General features: G+C 49.6%; 1 protein-coding gene across 12 annotated transcripts in view; it reads left to right on the forward strand.

Annotated features, from left to right (window-relative positions):
* Window positions 1-19,629, forward strand: part of LOC126543780 (CUGBP Elav-like family member 1-A) — a 575,682-nt gene that overhangs the window by 456,794 nt on the left and 99,259 nt on the right. For all 12 annotated transcript variants that reach the window (XM_055062366.2, XM_055062365.2, XM_055062364.2 and 9 more), the window contains one exon: window positions 13,573-13,698. In XM_055062366.2, coding sequence (XP_054918341.1) covers window positions 13,573-13,698 — 126 coding nt within the window. The remainder of the gene's footprint in view (window positions 1-13,572; window positions 13,699-19,629) is intronic.

The following is a 19,629-nucleotide window of genomic DNA, read 5'->3' on the forward strand; positions in this document are numbered from 1 at the left end:
GGCGTCAGCCGCTGAAGTCAGTCCGCGGTACCAGCCTGTGTGACGGGTATCACTGCTCCAGCAAGGGACGTTGGCGAGTGGCTACGGGTAAGGCTTGATGTGGCGCTCCTTTGGCTGGTGGCGCCGCTGACACTGGAGGCCCGATATCCCCGCGACGAAGGGCCGCTCTCGTCGTTGGTGGAACGAAAGCGTACGAAAAGCGTAGGGCCGTACAAGACGGGCTGTGTGGCGACGATAGTTAGTATATGGCGCCAGAGTAGCGCGCGTCGTCTGTCAGGAAACAAAGCGCTGCATGAACGGAGGTCTGTCCACGGCGGCTGCTGTGAAACGCGCCCACGCGTTGCCCACGCACTGCCTCTCGCGATCTCCCGATAAGCGAGGCAGTCGCGCCACGCTTCGCTCCGTTTGCACTGTGCCGCACGAAACAGGTTGTCCGCGCTAGCTACGCTGCTCACAGCGTTCTCTTCCTGATATAAACCGTGTACATATGTGATCATAATACAAAATATTGACACGCGAAATGGAAACGCGTATGGAGCTGCGCTCAAATTTCGCATTAGAGAGTATCATAACCGTCGGGGAATTTTTTTTTTCTTTTGCGTTTCACGTTTCTGGGTCTGGGATGTGAACACGCATGCTCGCTAAGGCTCAACACAGGTGTTTTACTATTAGATAGCTTTAGCTTGTTCGTAAAGATATTACAGTATATGGAATCCGGAACACCGGAAACGTTCACAGCAGCAGTGGCGCTGGTAGCGCCACCTTCTTACTTTTTATTCAACCTCAGTATGGTGGAAACATGGTTGTGTTCTGTCATTGTTCTCGCAGAAGAGGAAAAGGGAAAATAAAGAACAATCCACCGTGCGGTAACGAATGCTGCTGTCAACGCTTTTGCACCAGCAGATGGCATAGTAGCTATCATTGTACTTCTTTGTTCTGTAGTAGAAGTCGGCGTCGCAAGATGCATTTCTGCTGCTCGTGTTTTCCTCCGATGTTTCGGCATTCCGAAAGCTGTTTATGGACTGGAAAGTCTTTATAACAAATTGCGAAAGTGTGCCAGTTCATTTCGTATAACACGCACGCGCGCACACATACACACACACGGCAACGTGGCAAAGCTTCACGGTCTGAGCGTTTAGGCAGGAAAATCGACCTCGTGTCGTTGTTCCATTTGACGCATCTTACCGCGAAGCCCCGTAGTCATCCATTATTAACTTCGAAATTGCACATTTTTTTGTTTGTTTGTTTTGAATTTCCATGCGTATGTCGAGACAGAGCTGACCGAAAAAGCAGGAAAAACGACGCCCACCCTATCAACGAGCGATTGGAGCGGTGGAATGAGGTTTTTAAAAGCATACCAAATTTTCTTTTCTTGAGCGACCCCCTCCCCCCCCCCACACCCCCGGGCGCCCTCTACTTTTTTGCGGAGCTGATGTGATGGAGCGATGAAGAGGTGGTTCGCGAAGTGGGTATTCTTTTCACGCCTCCCTCCGTGGTCTAATATGGTGCCACTCATCGCTTTCCCGTTAATCCTTTTCGCTCTGTCGTAATAGGAGATGCGTTTATCGTTGCAGCGTCGTTTCCTCGACAGCCCTTCCCTCCGTGTCGCCATATTTGTGCTTGTGTGTGCGCATAGCCAATTCGGCGTCGTTCGCTAATGGGGCTTTAATGAGAGCCGCTTTTACGGCGCGAGCGAGCCGAGCCCTCTTCCGATTCTCTTTCTCACTTTTTTTTCTTGATGAGAGCGCATTCTTTCGACCCTCGACTGCTGATAGCGGCGTAGGAGCGACCCTCGTTTTTTGTGTTTTTTTTTTCTCGCCAGCACTGCGGGATGCAAAGTGTTTGATGAAAGCGTGCGGTAGCTCGTTAATGCTCCGTACAGTCGGTCGAGTGTTAGCGTAAGCCACTTATAAGTATATGTCAGACGTAAAAAAAAAGAAAGGGAGAACGACCTCTGATCTCGTTTTCTATGCACTGTCTGCGAGGAACGAGGCGCCGTAAAATGTGCGTGCACTTCGCCATCGGCACATCATCCGTGGTATTTCCTGGCGGCAGACGAGCTTGCCAAACATGTATAGTTGTTGGCGAACAAGATTAGAAGCGTGCGCTGACCGTAAGTTGTTTTCGTCTCTCTCTCTCTCTCTCTCTCTCTCTCTCTCTCTCTCTCCATCTGTCTATCTATCTATATATCTTTTCTCTCTCTCTCTCAATCATTTAACAATTCCCAGAATGTACCCACGGGCGTGAGCAGGAATTATCGCGTTTCGTTCGACTAATTCGTGAATCGGGTTGATAAAGAGATTAGCTGACGTGGTGGCTCAGTAACTATGGTATTATACTGCTGCGCGCGAGGTGGCGGGTTCGATGCGCTGCCGGAGTGGCCGCAAGTACGCTCGTGTACTTAAGAGATTCAGGCGCGCGAAATTGGTCGCGAAAAGTGGTGGAAATCAATTCGGAGCCCTTGGCATGCCTCATAACCCGGTGTGTAGTTCCTGACTGTTAAGCTTCACAACTTGATTGATTGATTGATTGATTGATTGATTGATTGATTGATTGATTGATTGATTGATTGATTGATTGATTGATTGATTGATTGATTGATTGATTGATCCTTGTAGGCAGTACTGCGGATTGCTTACGAACGAATACTAAAGGATGGCCCATAATTTCGTGTAGGGGCGTTGCGTTACGTTCGAGCCAACGTGACAACGTTCGCCTCGCATTGCGGATGCATGGCGTTGTGTTCGTGACGGCGCACTTTGGTGAATAGACCTAGGCGTTTGCGCCGTAGACGAGCCCTCTCGTGGCACTAGCTTCGGCAGTTCAGGCTCGGGTGCGTGCTTGTACTTGAATTCGTGGATGCTCATAAAATTGCGCAGTAATAGAAATGAGTCTCTGCATCGGCTTGGTGAATGGCGAAATAAATTTATTGGATTTGCGTCAAAAATATTTATCGAACGCAACAAAGAGAACCAAAGCCAAGAAATAAATGGAACGGTAATCACCTGTCTGCGTTTTCCAGCACCTTAGCCCATAGCTGAACATATTACCTACACCGGTCTCGTCTGGCTCTGCCACCCTCCTGCCATTCCTGAAATCATCGACCCAGTTACCATATTGTGTGCCGTTCTTTTATTAACCGACAGTACCTAACGGGTCGTGGCCCAAGCTACGGTGCTCTCAAAAGGACAAGAGGCAGACGCCATGCTACGCCTCCAGCCTTTAGCGACCGGAAATTGGTTTTCACGTACCGCTTCAAGCTGTCGCCATTCGTTGACGTGCCCGCGGTGCCGCAATACGTTCTTTAAATATTTACGTTGCCTTGCGCGCTGTTTTTGAAACGATTCCTCTGGCTTTGTTTTCCCTTTGTTTACTTCTTTAGTACCCACTTGTCGCGCCTCCCGTTGTCCCTCAAATTAACTTCCTCCTCAGACGGAATAGGCTTGTTCATATCTGCTGGCGTGCTATCCCAAGCGTCGTCTGTTCCTGACATTCCCGTGCAAGATTCTGTTCTGCTGTGTAGAGACACGCCGACGACTTGTGCCTTCATATACTACGTCTTTACTTTGTTTTCGTCTGCTTCTCAGAACGGTAGCAGACTTACTATATGTGCAGCCTGGGACACGCCGCAGTTTCCTATTGTCCTCAGGCGCCTTCTTTTTAACTCTAGCGGCTATTTCTCTATCTTCTCTCACCCACCGCCCGCACATATATTTATTTCTTTTAATTCGTTGCGTCCAACGTTTTCAATCCTTTACCTAACCGTCCTGTACTGGCAACCCAGCTATTTGTATCACATCGCCCTCCTGGCGCAGCCGTCGACGTCTGGGAAAATCTAAAAAAAGGGGAAAAAGGCCTCTGCTCCCCAAAATGAAGGCCTTCTTCCCGACTTGCGTGCCCGTTCCGTTTCGGTTTATTCCGACTCGTTGGCTTCCCGCCCACGGCGCATCGTCGATTGTCTTCCTTTTCTTTTTTCCCACTGGTCAAATTTCCTCCGCCGACTGCGCTGCTGTGCTCATCTGGCTTTTCCCGCAGCTCGTGGTCTGATTTTCTCTTTACCGCGTTTCTAGGATGTCCTTACATTTTATATTTTATACCTGCCTTCTTCTTCGTTCTCCGCACCTCATGGGTGGCTGCTGCCTCGGTTTCGAGTTAATAGCTCTGTCCGTGAAGCCTGTTGCTTCGCTAAAAGCGGCCATTCGAGATCTCCTGCTGCGATTACTTTTTTTATTATTTTATTTCTTTCATTTCCCGCCCGGCTCGTGCAAATTAGGAAGCGTCGGCCGCCCTACTTTCGTTTCTTTCTTTTTTTTTTCTAACCAATTTCCCGTGCCTTTGACTTCCTGTGCCACTCGTTCCTTTCTTTTTTTCTGCCCTTGTTATCGTCCCCGTATATTATTTTCTACGGTATTCCTGGCACATTTCTATCTTTTTGTTTTGTTCTGAATTTTGAATTTCCTTTCATGGAATTCCTTTCGGCTTTTCGTTGTTCTTCGAGTCGTCGTCCTCTTGCCCGCTAGCGTTTAATTTACCCAGCGACGTCTTCGCGTCTGAGGTATTGCGGTGGTGTCATCTTCTGTGCCTCTCTCTCTCTCTGTCGCTCTCTCTCTCGCTGTACCTTCTCTTTGAGCTCACCGTGACGGAGCTCTCCTGTCTCGTACTCATGCATGAGGAATTTCTCGTTCTCTTTGTCCCATCCGCGTTTTTGCTGTCTTGTTCTTGTTGTTTCCTTGCTGCCTTTAATATGAGCTTCACTTGGCAGAAAGCAGCGGCATCCCAGTAGCGCCCGGCAAGAAGTAGTTGTGGTTTCCACGTAGCGGGCGCATATTTAGCTTTTTCTCCCAGATACGCCATTTCTTTTCATAAACAATACTACATCTCTCTCGCGCGCGCGTACGCGCACATGCACAGCGCGCTTTTGTTTTATTTTTAAGTGTGTGTGTGTGTGTGTGTGTGTGTGTGTGTGTGTGTGTGTGTGTGTGTGTGTGTGTGTGTGTGTGTGTGTGTGTGTGTGTGTGTGTGTGTGTGTGTGTGTGTGTGTTGCACGGAATTTCAAATTTGGACAGCAACACGTTGAAGAACGTTGGCCGCTTGAAAAACTGCAGGAGCAGACGACGAGAACAAGAATCGCCAGGCTTGTGCGCCTCCTCAGATTCCGAACCAGGGTGGCCGCGCGAACGGTCGCTTTTGTCAAAAAATCTAAAAGCGACCAATTTCGCGAAGTCGCTCGCCGACCGGTCTTGCATACCCGACGGGAGTCGCGAAGCTGTTGAATGACTCGGTAGTCCAGGAGCGGGAGACGCCGGCATACACGCTAACGGTTGTCTGACTCGGCGTCGGCGGTGTGAGCAGACGTGAAGGGGACGCGGAGCGACGTTCTGGTATGGCGACGAGCAGGTCGCGGCTTCCGGTGTGAACACTGTTCGCCGTGAGTGACTCCGTGGTCAGCAGTCGCGGTTGGTCGCACGACTTCCGCGACTCACTGGTGTGAATGTCGCACGACTCAGACTGCAGCAAGGTGCCATTAAAGATACCGCCGCCTTTATGATGATGACGGGGTGCTTGCCAAGTCACCATCAGAAAAAAAGAGACTTGAATTTTTAAGTTCTGCAAAATTCAGAGACGGAAACGGAATGTTCAGCCCGGTCACCTTGAATGAGAGCAATTTATACCTACGGCGGTTGTGGCGTACCTAGTGATATGCCAGAAAAGCGGTGAAGTTCTTTAGCTCAACCTGCGCATTCCTCAAGTAATGGGGCCTTTTGCCGGTCTTGTGAGTGTGATTGGTGGTTGTAGCATCGGAGAATAGATGCAGTCAGTCAAATGTGGTAGCTCATTCCACCTTATTTATAATTTACTGGTAGCCGTCGTGGAAAATTATGGGCTGGTAACTTGGCAAGGTGTAAGCAACCATTCTTTTCCATTCCCGTGAACGTTGAACGTCCAAAATATGCCATGTAATTTTAGTAAAAGCAAGTCGGAGGAAAGCTGAAGTAATCAAATTCGAAAGTGTCAGCGTAGCAGATATCCCGTCATGTGGAAACACCCATAGCAAGCAGTGTATATGCATCCCTCCTTTGCTATCAGTTAGTGCGCTAACATTTGAAACTTGGCACAAATAATTTTGACTGTTAATATGTTGGAAGTTTTACAGCTTAACGAAACCGCACGGACGTGAGAACATTCATTCTGGCCTTGTGGCAACGATGATGCATTACTTTGTGGCCACTGTTCTTGTTGTGAGCACATAAAGTATACCACGTTGTTAAATATAATAATAAATAAAACGAAAGGTCGTTTTCAGCATGCGGCGTCATCTAATACCTTCTCCTTCCACTTTCTAATACCTTACACGTTATCCCTAATGCGTAATTCATGTCCATTTGTTTGGCTTGTTTTTTAACTCCGCTTCTGCTTCTCAGTTGGAGTAAGAGGAGCACACGCTGTTCTGCTCTTTCGTGCTTCTCCGTCGCAATCGTCGAACTAAAGAAATAAAAATAAACCAGAAGACGAGGAAGAAGACAAGTAGCGTACAGAAACGATGCGCAGCGAACGAATGAATAACGACACCGCGCTGTAAGGAGGGGGGGACCACGCGAAACGTCGCGGTCCCAGAGCAAAGTTTCCGAGACCCCACGACGATCAATTTCTATAACGACATTTTGATGTCACTGCCGGTACGTGCGCGCATTTCTCCTGCTCACTCCTCCCTCCTCGGCTCGGCTCGGCTCGTCTTCGTCTGCTGCCGGAGCGGTGTCGTCTGCTTCTCTCTTCGCCCCCTCTCCGCCTGCGGTTCTTCCTCCCCTGTCGTCTGCTGCTGCTATCGCGGACATGGGCGCTGGGACGTCTTCTTCGGTCCCGCCCCTCTTTCCTTCTTTCTCGGCGATTAAACCTCGCGCGCTGCATTTGTTATTCAGGATCGCCGAGAAACAGTGTGTTAGCATTGTCGTCATGATACGCGCACGACGGCATCACGGCGCATGCTTCCACTTGAGCCCGGAAATGAAAAGCAATCTTTCTCTCCGCAGCGTCCCCCCTATACTCGAGCTTTCTGCGAGTGTCGCCCCTTCGATGAATTCGCCGACTTATTTTGGTTTACTTGTTTATTTATTTATTTTTTATATTGTATTTTGATCACGATGCAGTTTCTTTCGCGTTTCAACCGCCATTAGCTCAGAGGCGTCTAGTGTTTGTTTCTCTCTCTTTTTTTGTTCGTTCGTTGGCTGGCTTGTTATTGCTTCGTCTTTTCATCGAAATTGCGTGCTTTCCGTTCCCTTGTTTTGGTTTACTCAATTAGCGTTGAAAACGTTGTTAATCACTTTTGCAAACGATATTTGCGTGCCGCTTCTACTGTAAGCCGAAGAACCATAGCAAGCATGTCCGCGCAGTGATTAATCGAGCGAAAAATTGTATGCGTTACACGGACAAACAGAAAGGCTGCATTTACTACAGCTTTTAGAATGTAAACATCTGTGACCTTATATGTATGGCATATAACCTCTTGTCTATTAGTCTGACGGCTAGAATGGGGTTCCAAGGGAAGGGTTCCAATGGGGTTCCAACGCAGACCAGAAGTCCAAAGTGCACACGAAAGGAGGTTAATAAATCGAGCTTGATTTAAAGTATAGGCTTGTGGAAGAACGAATTTTCCACTCGTAGCGATGGCAGAGCTCTTGTAAGCGAGAAAATTACGAAAGGAAATCGCAGTACTGCCACCTCTTGTGGGATATGGTACCTCTCATGTAACGTCAGCACTGGCTAATCCGCAGAGAGTGGCGTAGAGGAAGGTCACGGGGGAAATACGTCAACTCTTCCGTCTTGGCGCGAGCCACTTCAAATTGAGGAGCAGCAGCGGCACCTTCGGAAGCAATCTTCTACAGAACAAAGTGATATTTTGAGATACAGAACACGATTACATACTTCAGACGAATAGTCTTATCGATCTAGCTGGAGTTAATGTTTTCCTACAGTGCCCTAAATTAGAAAATTTGCACCATATGGTGGCCTGCAATAAAGACTGCACATTGCTTGCATCGTATCTTAGGCCACCTGATAAAAAGCACCAGACGTTCTTTGGAATTGAAATTCACGTGCGATATGCCATAGCTGTTCGCAGCAACATTACGCGAGAATGTCATCCAGCTTTTCTTCTTGCACTCTGTACAGAGACATGGGCAATCCAGTGGTGCGCTAGCAGACAACGGCGTGGTTTATTGTAATAAACAATTTGCAAGTTTGCGCACTAATACTTTGTCTATGTTTTCCTGTCTTCGTTTCCGTAAATAGCGCAAAAAGAAAGTATGAACAGCCGTCAAATAAACATTGCTTTTTTAAAAATATCCTCCGTGCCGTTTCATTATGGACTGCAGAACAGTGCGACGGTATTTACAAATCGGCGTATTCGTGTCGTTAAAAGCGCCACGCTATGTTCATCGCTGTAGCTGTGCCATGGTAGCATCAAGTTGGATACGGCCACACGCATTTTAATGAAATCTCAACTTGAGCAGGCGTTTTTGTACTGCTTAGACCTAACCGACGACATCACATACAGAGCGCGCAGCATCGACACGCCACGACTGATACTTCGCCTGAAAATGCTTTCCTGTTAGGCGTACTTGTTTGTTCATTGGTGAAAGCGCATTGAAGCTCACGACACTTCGCCTGAAAATGTCGTTTTCCTGTTAGGCATGCTTGTTCATTGGCGAAAGTGCATTGCGGCTTTTGACACTTCGCCTGAATATGTTGCTTTCCTGCTAGGCGCGCTTGTTCATTGGCGAAAGCGCGTTATAGCTCTTGACACCTCGCCTGAAAATGTCGCTTTCCTGTTAGGCGTGTCTGTCTATTGGCGAAAGCCCATTGCAGCTCTCTGCAGAAGTTTCTGTTCGGGCTGCAGAGAACGCTATTCTAACCCGCGCTATGTTTTTCTAACGTAACTCATCCGTTGCCGACAGAGGTTGTCAGTTGTGTCACAAAAAGTTGTGTTACATATTGACTGTTAAAGACTTGCGGCAGAACACTCCTTAGAAGGAACGTAACAGCTTCCAGCTTACAAGCAAAATTTGCCCTGTGGCCTGGTGAGGCGCCATTTACAGCATTGTCATACACGTTACGAGCGTGCTCATGTAGAACAGTCTTTGTTAGAAGGTACAAAATAGAGGTCAAGTGGTACGTTTTCATGCGGATGCAACTCCCGTCACTACAGGCGCGACATTGCTTGAACTTCAGCTACTAGATGTATGTGTGCTATCATAGTAATTGTCAGCCGAAGCGACGTGCAAAGGAGAAAACGGAACGTAATGTCAGTACGAGATTCTGCAAAGCACTTATTGGACTCCAAATTTTCTTTAATATTCCTTCTTGGCATCGCTTGCGATAGCCTGTGAGGACTAACCATAGTTGGAGTGACTGTTGACGTGCGTGTGTATGTCGCCCCCTTTCGCCGGTAGCGTGTGTAATGCGGCACGGCTGTGTCCGGTTCGGGCTGGCGCCGAGGCTCACTTTTGTCGCTCCAACTACCGCTGCTCCGGCATTGTCGGGGATTACGCGACAGAGACACCGAGCGCAACAGCGAGTGAATGTCGAGAATGGAAAGCGCTCTTCCGTGGTCCTTGTTTCGAGAACCCGGCCTGCATTCCCTCGCGACGAAAAAAAAAACGAGGACAGAACTTCGCAGGGACATACATGACACCTCTTACGCGCGAATATCGCGCCGTCCAACGTGGCTTCCGAATCGTTTCGTCATTCGCAATTCCTGCTGGGTGACTGTCGCGAACGCCGTGGCTGCCGCTTTGCGAGGTTTGGCCGTCGGCATACTGGAGTTGTTGGCCTGGGAACAGCTCGGTGACGCACTTCCCCACCTCTCCCCACGCACCCCGATCACCCTTGCGTTCGTTCTTGTCGCTGCTGAAGCGCGGGCACGCGTTCTTTATGCATGCTCGATCTCTAATGTCTTGATGCCTCTTTCCACACGGGCTAGGAGCTTCCCGTGCGCCAGCATGTTTCTCTCTCCTCCATTCCCCCCCTCCATTGCCACGAGTTAGTTTCCCGGCACGTTAATCGCGTTTGCGTCGCCAAGCACGCGTTTCTTCGGTCAACACGCACTCCGAAAGCCGGTGCCGTGGGCGGAGGGGTACAGCTGGCTCGCAGTCCCCTGGCGCAGGGGCTTCGGTTGGCTTCCCGTCCGGCTTGCCGCCTTCCCACTTGCGCAAGCGGCGGGCGGGCTTCAGTTGAGGCTCGTCGAGCAGCGTGCGTGCTGCGGCCCGCTTTCCCGACGTTCGGCGGGAACGCATTCTCGTACCGAGCAGCGCGCCACCCCGCGCTCTCGCCGCGACCTCCTGTGTTCCCCGCTTTGCTTCCCCATTTAGGGATGCGAGCCGCGCGGTGTTCCCGAAAAGTGCTCGTGAAGGCACGCCCGCTCCTAACTGTCCCCCTGCTCTGCCCGCACCTATACGCACAGTCCAGCGGTGAATGTTTACGCAGACCCGCTAATTGTCTTTACGTTCCGGCCCGCGGCGCCTGAACGGGCGCGTTTCGCATCCCTGGCGTGCCTTCTCCAAAAACTTCCTCACCCGACCCACCGCTCCTGCCTCCTTTCCTCTCCCTGCTCACCCGTGGCTTTCCCGGTTTTCTGGCTGTTGTGTCATGCGTGCCAAGCGTCGCTTATTCGCCGGCCACTTAACGTCGCGCGCATTCGTCGCCGTATTAATTCGCGCCTGCCCCGCCAGGAGGCTACGCGTCACGGGCTTCTCTCGTTTCCCCAGCGCTGTTCCCAAATTGTTTGGGCAAACGTGATTGCCAGCTTGCGGCTCCGCGGTTTGGCAGGGGGCGCCCTGCGGAGCGATTCTTTTGTTTTTTTTCGGCGGCGCGTTCTAGTCCACTGTCCTCTTTGTTCCAACCTTTTCGGCGGGAAATGCTGTGCCCCGAACAAAGCAAACGGTTGGATAAGGTTGAGTTCTCGTTTTGGTGGCGTCGTCTGATTTCCCCTTTCTTTTGAAGGATACGTCTAAAGCTTTCTTTTTTTTTTTTCGTTAAGTCGTTCATTATGTGGACTCACGGCTGCTGTCCGATTTAGGGAATGACAAAGGTTATGCAGGGAGGTTAACCTGGATTGATCCCGGTTGTCTGCGCCGCACTGATGGAGGGGAAAAGGGAGACGACAGTGGCAAGACGCAGTTCGGGCTCGCTCAAGTCGTAGGCGAACTGAGTTGGGTTTTGTCCAGAAACTACAGCAGTGCTCGCTCGGCTTCCTGCACAGCAGCTGTCTGATCGTATAAAGCAGGGTCTCAGGAAGCCGGCGGTCGATTTCTTACTGTTGCATCAAAGAGCCAACGGTGGGCTGCTCTGCGCGACCAGAGCGTGACGCAAGTTTGTTACTTTACGCACAGCTGCTCGTTTTGTTGTCATATACCTGCGTTGGACTGCAGCACTGCAACAAACACGTAGCAGACGACGGCGCATAAACTAGACAAGAAAACAGAAAGAACACAGACGCAAGCATAGCATGATACAAGGAAGTGCATACGCTTCTCTTTGACAATTAGCTTCGATAGTTGCTACACATTCTTTTTTGTTTGTATATTTTCTGCTTCGTTCGTGGGCAACATCTGGTGGATGGCGGCTTAGTCATCTATCCGTTCGTTCGTCGCGTCACTGCAGCATGCTTTTGTTCATAATGCATGCCTCATGGCCAGGGTTATCTGGGTGCGATGAAAGCATTCCTATTCAAAATGTTGCACACATGTCGCCGCTCTATCCACCTAGGGCTTTGAGCCGTCGTTCTCGTGTTTTCGAGCTGCCGAAGGATCGTCGGTTGTGACTGGGTTCACCGCATTTTAGGACGTGCCCGGGCAACGACTCGTTAAGCTTATCCCTCACCTCGGCGCTTGGCAACGCAAAACGCCAGCGTGGGGGGAACATGGCACCGCTGTAGAACACTCACGACTGTATTACCATGCCAGTGGGAATGGAGCGCCGGGGGCGAGCTGCACGACATCTTCTGGTCTCTGCGTTAAAGCGACAACACCAAAAGAAAAGACATAGTAAAACAAAAGAAACAAATACATAAATGAATAGGAGGGGGTGGCACGCGAGTAACGTTCGTAGACGGGCTGATGGGGCAGACTCAGCCCAGCGCATGGAAATCGGGACTGTGAAAGGGTTTGTTAAGTACCTGTAGCTTTTTTTTTTTTCCTTTCCCGGGCCACAATCGCCTGTGCGTCTCCACATTTTCTAGAACGCAGCGAGTGCAGGGAAGGGTTCAAAGTGGCCACATCTGTGTACGGCTTTCGCGCGCCGCGTAGGTTTATGGCGTCGTATGGAGACTGTGTGTGTGTGTGTGTGTGTGTGTGTGTGTGTGTGTGTGTGTGTGTGTGTGTGTGTGTGTGTGTGTGTGTGTGTGTGTGTGTGTGTGTGTGTGTGTGTGTGTGTGTGTGTGTGTGTGTGTGTGTGTGTGTGTGTGTGTGTGTGTGTGTGTGTGCGCGCGCGCGCGCGCGCGCGCGAGTGCGTGCGTGCGTGCGCGCGCGCGCGCTTGTTTACGGACGGAAATTGTAGTTCCAGTGCTTGCAACTTGGAGTGAGGCGACAGTAACGTTGTTTCTCGACCAAGGCGCTTCATGGCCGGCGATAACATTGTTTCACGGCGGTGAAAGCTAAGTGTGGCGGTAACGCCGTTTGCTTGGAAACGGCGCGGAAATGTCGGGCCTAAAATGTATACCATGCTGCGGGGCGAAGGGGCGTCTCTGGGTTTCCTTCTTTCTTGCGCAAAACCAGCGTGGCACGTGACGTCACCATGTGGCTGGTTTCCGCGGGCGGCGCCCGCTTACTAATTTCTTACACTTCTGTTTACCTTGGTTGTTGCTTAATATATTTGTTTTTTAGTGGCAAGTGGATAGTGGAGTTGTGAAAGCTGCTTGTGTCACTAACGAAAGTAAAGGAAGCTTTCAGTAAAGAAAGTAAAGAAACGTTCAAGCGTTGGCACTGCTGTTGCCTCATTTCACGCGTACTTACTGTGCACGTTTTGTAATTCTCACCTGGAAACTTCAAAGTGTATTTGCCTGTGGTGCCATAATGCGCTATGCAGCACTTTAATGGTCGTGTAAGACGACTAATCCTTTCGACGACGGCCGTAAGTGGTTAGATATCACGATAAGCAAGCACGAACAGAGCCTTCGGACCCGCTTTGTTAACGCGAAGCGTTAAAGCATGCTTTAATAGCACTATTAGCTCCGCCAGAGGGCGCTCCGAATCGTGCACTCTTACATGCCGTCATTAACTACGGCAGTACTCGTTGCCGCACAAGTACCACTGCAGCGGTTCCGATGCACTTTTGAGATGTGCACGTTCCAATGCACCCTCCTCGTTGTGGCGGGGGTGGCCGCTCATGAGGTCCAGCATGACGCGTGCGGAATAATTTGCTGTATCGCGGCTCATTTATGCAAACGTGAACCCTTGCCCTCCGTACAGCCTGTCTTACATCGTTTTTTTTTTTCTTTTTTTTTTTGCGGCGCTGAGCATTTGCCATTTTGGTATGTGTGCGTGTGACTTAACTTGTGTTTGCTTTCCTTGTGTGGTGCAGAGCGCAAGCTGTTCATCGGCATGCTGGCCAAGGAGTGCAACGAAAACGATGTTCGAGTGATGTTCTCCCCCTTCGGCTCCATCGAGGAGTGCACCGTTCTCAGGGACGGAAACGGACAGAGCAAAGGTGCGTGCCGTCCTCTCTGGACCTCTCCGTTATTTGTTACCTTTGACGGGTCTCGTTGGGGGTATCACACGAGGTGGGGAACATACACAGATTATAGCAAGTTGTCACTAATGTATGTCACACCTTGTCGCAGAAGAACAAAGACGATTGAAAAGCAGCGCAGTGAGAAAAGCGATAAACTTAAACAACATATCGGACCACTGTAAGTAATCAAGAAGTGGATAGTAATGGCATCAATTCGCTGGAATCGGCGTCGTCTTAGCATCATTGATGGGGGGATCGGCTGACCGAGGCTTTTGACCATGGTAAGTCTCCGCCGTACCAGCTGCGCGCTCGTTGTGCGTCGAAGATTACTGCGCACGTATTTCGGAAAGCGCAGACTGCAGGTGGTACTACGGGAACAACTATAACTTCCCCGCGTATATAACTTACAATCCCAGCAACTTGGTCACCTGGAAAAACAGAAAGAAAAAGAGATCGTCCGGATCCGCGAAGGTATACCGTGACAACCTCACGCTCATGGTTGCTCATGCTGCTCATGTGCTGCCATCACCTACATCGCAGCTTAGTCGCGAAATTCGAGGAAAATAAATACACAAGTTAAGAACGGAAGATAGTAGGCTAGATAGCAGGCTGCATATTGTGCGTTGAGAACTGACCTTCTACAAATTACCTAGTATCCTTAATTAGTATCCCTTCAAAGGGGTACGGACGTGATATTTCCTGTTTTGCATTTTCGTTGCTTTAAATGAACGTCCTTGACCTCGAAATGCTAGGGAAAAAACACCAACAAGTCCTAGGGTGCCCTAATAGTTCGTTAAAATGTCATTTCTACGAACCAGTCTTCATGTCGTTTCCCATGTGTTGCATGTGTCATGACGCAGATAGATCGTGAAGTTTTTGCCACGCGCGCTCTGACTGGCTCTGTCGTCCGCTACATCGGAGAGCGCAACGTGTAGGCGCATTGCAGACGACAGAACAAGCCGGAGCGCGCGCGACAACGTCACGACGTTTTGTTCCCACGTGACCGCCTTCTCTCTGCTTATGACATGCACCTAATAGAAAACAGAAATGGCGCATGTAAAACCTATTGCTGCAGCTTATCGAGGGCACCCCGCTAAGCGTGCCAGTATCTTTTCTTGGGGACTTCGATGGCCTTCAGAAAGATAGAAAGAAAGAAAATCTCGTCAGTAACTCCGTGAAGGCCTTCACTTCCAGCGCCAAGTGGACGCAAAGTCCGTGTGAGGGCTGGTGTCGCGGAAGGGGAAAGCGTTCTTGTCGGGATGGAGGCCGATTATGGGCGCTGTCCCGAAAACTGGTTGGGGGGGGGGGGGGGGGGGGGGCTAGAGAGAGTAAAGGGAAGCCGCGCGACTAAGGGAGAGCGCGGGCGAAAAGGCGAGCACCACTACCACCACCCGGTAGATGATTGATGAGCCATCATTGATTGAGGACCTCCGATCGAATCTGCGACGGCTGAGTTTTAATTAATGACGGTCGATCGCGGCGACCGTATGGGGAAATGGTAGGGGAAAGAGGGGGAAGGGGGGGGTGCGTGGGCGAGTCGGGTTGGAAGTCGACGTGATGGATCGGCCCCTGGTTGTTCTGCCGTCGCGCTCCTGGAAGCCGGTAAAGCAGAAAATCTGGACAACACCTATATAGTATAGTATATGCTATACGCTCCGTTGTGAAGTGGGACCCGATAAAAGAAGCAACGGGGTTAGAAGAGGACGACGAGAGGAATAGCGGAAATCGTTTCCCTATTGTGAGCCGGAAACTCGCGGCCATTGTTTTTGTTTTTTATGTCGCCTAGATCGCGTTTCCCGTGCCACGAGTTGAGAGTGAAATCATTGTTCTCCTTTTTTTTTTTTGGGGGGGGGGGGGGGTGTAACCAGCTTTTACACACAAACATAAACAAGGAATTCGTTTGAGAAGGGAAAGTGGGACGGCACTAAAAAAACGTAAAATTGGGGGAAGGGCTTTCTGGCATAGGTGGACGGTTTGGTGGAGAGCGCAAGCTGTTGCCTATCGGTCTTTCTTCCGCTTTTCTTGTGCCTCCTTTTTTTCTTTCTGTTTTTTGGGTGGGGAGGGGGGAGGCAGAGATTGCACGGAACCTTATCCTCCGAGCAAGGACAACAATGGGTAAAGGTTGGTAAGAGAAGGGATAATGGAAAGAGTTTCGCAGAGACAGCGCGCTTTGTATAAGCGGGAAATCTGGAAAGAGAAGGTCCTCTATTTTGTTCTTATTTTTTCTTCGAGAACTTGCTCGTGCATGCATAACGCTGCGTGTATTTCTGGAGTCTGGGACGACAAAGCACGGATATTGGGGAAGCCACTGCTCGACCAAGAATAAAAAAGTGAAGATAGAGGATTCGGTTTCCCGCGTATTTTTGTTTTATCTCCTTTTCGAGCGCTGCAAGACGGATTGACTGGGAGCTGCAGCTCGCAACCGGAAATAACGAAGTCCCGGTAATACCGCTGGTGAGCGTGGAGGCTCGGTTTACCCATTTTCGAAATCTGAAAAGACTGTTCCTTCACATCGTGCCTTTCTTAGCTATTTTGTTTTTCATGTCACGTGATGCGCTTGTGATTCACTTTAAAGTTGAGGCCCGTCATTTTTTGTACCCTCTAACCTTTTTGTGCTGATTTTTTTTTCTAGGAGTTTTAGCACAGTGGAGCGTACATCGATGTGATTTAGCATAGTGAAACGACATTACCCTAAATGCATACTTTCTTTTACGCGTGAGAGCTTTTGCAGCACGATAAGCTGTGTGGTGCGGATAAACTGTGGCTCACGCGAAGGTTGCGCATGTTCGATACGATAGCGATAACAGCGATATGATTCCATTGTGCCAAAACATCATCTTGTTGACGTATCCAGCCAGCAACCTTGACAGCTTTGCGTGCACTGTCTAACCTTTGCCGCCTCTGCCAGTGAAATGCGCATATCGGATTAAGGCGTGTGAAGTTGGCAGGTGGCATTCGATAGTAACGACGGCCCGGTTTTCACTATACGCCAATCGACGTTAGAGAGTTTTAGCTTACCGAATGTGTAACGGCGTAGCTGCGAGAAGCTGAGCTGGTGGCGACATCTCGTGATAATGTATTACGCAAACACAATTGAGATTGTGCATTGTTTGCACTAAGTGTTGTGTTTCCAGCTTTGCACTAAGTGTTGTGTTTCCAGCATAACAACAGTGAAGCGTGGGCAGAGTAGACATCACAACGACCCGCAAGCTAGACTTGGACAGCGAAAGAGACGGGGACAGCCCACTGTGATCCAACTCCGTATAGAGCAGCCGTTCATCAATTAATAATTCGTTAGTTCATTCGTTCGTTCCCTCGTGCGTGCGTGCATGCGTGCGTAAAGGTGTTGTATTCCTAAGCCTCGTGATTAATTGTATGGTTTTTACGTGCTTTACACTTAAAAGGGCTTTACGTGCTTTAAAGGGTTTTGCGTGCCTAAAAAATGACTAGTTTGAGCTTTCTTGTCCAATTAAAGGTCATAACAGTGAGGGGATTCTGAACAATCGTGAACTAGCACAAACCGGTCGGCCGCCTCTTAGGACTACGTAGGTTTGCCGGGCGGTACCTTATCCTCGGGATAGTAAGCTGCTGTAGCTTCAGATGTCCTCGATATCCTCTGAGCTGCTTCAGTCTGTATTTAATGCGGTTAATCTCGTTTACGAATTCGTTGGAGGGGTGCTATGTTTCCCCACCGAACAAAACCTGTCGGGAATAAGGAGCTCTGCCCGTCAATTAAGTGTTCGATTCCCTAATGATCCCCGAGTTGGTCCCAAGTTTTTTTTTTTTTTTTCGGAGAAGCGATTCTTCTATCCCGCCGAGAATTTCGCTAAAATGGCCAGCTTCGCCCGTCGATGGTTTCCCCGCCACTTGTGGTACTCAAACCGGACTTGCGAGCCTTCACAACAAAGGACTGGAAGCAAATTTAGGAAGAGACGAAACAACCATTTATAGATGAGCGGGAATGGCATCTCGAGTGTACTTATCAAATTTTTTCCCTTGCTGGTATGGGAAGATTGTCCAATATCTCCATATTCCTGTGCCGTGTTCTCTTTCTGCCGGTTATATTGCTTTTGTCCTGCGATGGAGCACGCTAATTCGATTAGGCATATTGTCGGCGGATGGCCGTGATCCGCTGGATGTTCTTTTCTTTGGGCGCGCGTGTGTGTGTGACTTTTTTTATCTGTTTACACGTTCTTACTTACCGACCCAATCTGTGGGCGCTTTCATGCTACCGTTGCTCTCTCTCTCTCTCTCTCTCTCTCTCTCTCTTTGTGTGTGTGCGTGGGAGCTTGCTTGCATGCGTCCTTGTAGCAGCGGTGTAGAAACAGGAGCTATCTGGTTTCCGATCGTGATCATTATCTGCAGCACCAGCAGCCTATCTTCATGTCCACTGCAACACGAAAGCCTCTCCCATAGGCCTTCAAAAACCCTTGCCTTTCGCCAGCGGGCAGCACGACACCAAATTTCTTGATTTCATCACGCCTGTGCCAGATCGTAGTGCCCAAGATGCACTGCTCGGGGATGCGGACATCAATTTCATAAGAACTCGCAGGGCTTATTCTTAGTGATTAATTAGTCCATCATCATCGACAAACTTTTTTTCAGCCAATGGCGTCAAGGGACATATTGTACTTGAATTTTATCGACACACAGGAAGCGATACAGTATCTCCTTCTCAGTTTTGTGCGGCGACGACGGGCGACATCGGTGGTGCGCGACTATTTGCGGCGTGCCCGATGCAGGGTCGTCCAATCAGCCTAATGCGAGAGAGGTCGCTTGCCCGCACGCGTCGAGTGGCGATCAGTCGCATAAAACGTGATGGATATAGTCTCGTCAAAGTCGTCTAGCGCAAAGGCCAATCTGTCCGTCCGTTCGTCCGACCGTCCAAATCTCCGTTGATGATTTACTTATTCTAGTTAGTTCCTTGTTCCTGGAACCAAATTAAATGTTACATGGTCATTTTGAGCTGGACACTGCGTAGATGTAGCTTGACGCATCTCAAAAGACGTTACATGGCGATGTAGCAAGCAACCACGTGGCGAGAGCGAAGCTGTGTACTCCCTCAGAGGTTTCAGGTTTTCAGTTTGGAAATTTCAAAATGTCAGTTGAATATGAGAAATGGAAGGTTCACTGTATCCTCATATTCTCGCATCCTTACATTTCTCTTGTTCCTGTAAGTCTGTGAAACTTCCTCACTTTGTAGCCCGATGGCGCGTTGCAGGGTAGCCGCCTCGCTTGCCCAATTGGCATACCCCATATCTCTCTCTCTCTCTCTCTCTCTCTCTCTCTCTCTCTCTCTCTCTCTCTCTCTCTCTCTCTCTCTCTCTCTCAAACACACGCACACACACACACACACACACAAAGTTTCGTGTGACTTCAGTTCACGATATTGTAATTCGTGCGGATAACGGATGTGGAGCGGCCGTCACAGAATTTTACTTTTGCTCTGAAACGTGCGGCCACCCGCATTCTGCTTCTTGCACGTTTTAAAGCGAAGCTCTCTTTGTCTACCTACCCGGCTGTTTGGCGCGCCGTAGTCGTTTGTCTGGCAAGCGAGAGCGCTCTCTCTGCTAGCCGACAAGGACGTTAGTCTGGCATAATAAAGAAAGGATGGATCAGAGGCGTAAGCAGGGTCAGGGGTGAGCTTTAAGTTTTGCGCCTGAGGTATAAGCTCACACAGCCGCGCCGTCATAAATTCGCAACCATATTTTCCAAACGTCGATTTTAGTTCCAGGGAGGCAAAGATCGATGTGGTTCAGAGACGGTGTCTGTGTACGGCAGCTTTCCTTCTTTCTTTATTTTCTTTCTTTCTTTTTCACCCGGAAGTTTAGACAGGGTGAAATATTTTAATGTTCGGGTGCCCCTGCTGGTCCAAGTGATCTCTCAATCAAGTTGGTGGGCATATGG

This window comes from Dermacentor andersoni, chromosome 10 (assembly GCF_023375885.2).
Source record: "Dermacentor andersoni chromosome 10, qqDerAnde1_hic_scaffold, whole genome shotgun sequence".
NCBI classification, from domain to species: domain Eukaryota; kingdom Metazoa; phylum Arthropoda; class Arachnida; order Ixodida; family Ixodidae; genus Dermacentor; species Dermacentor andersoni.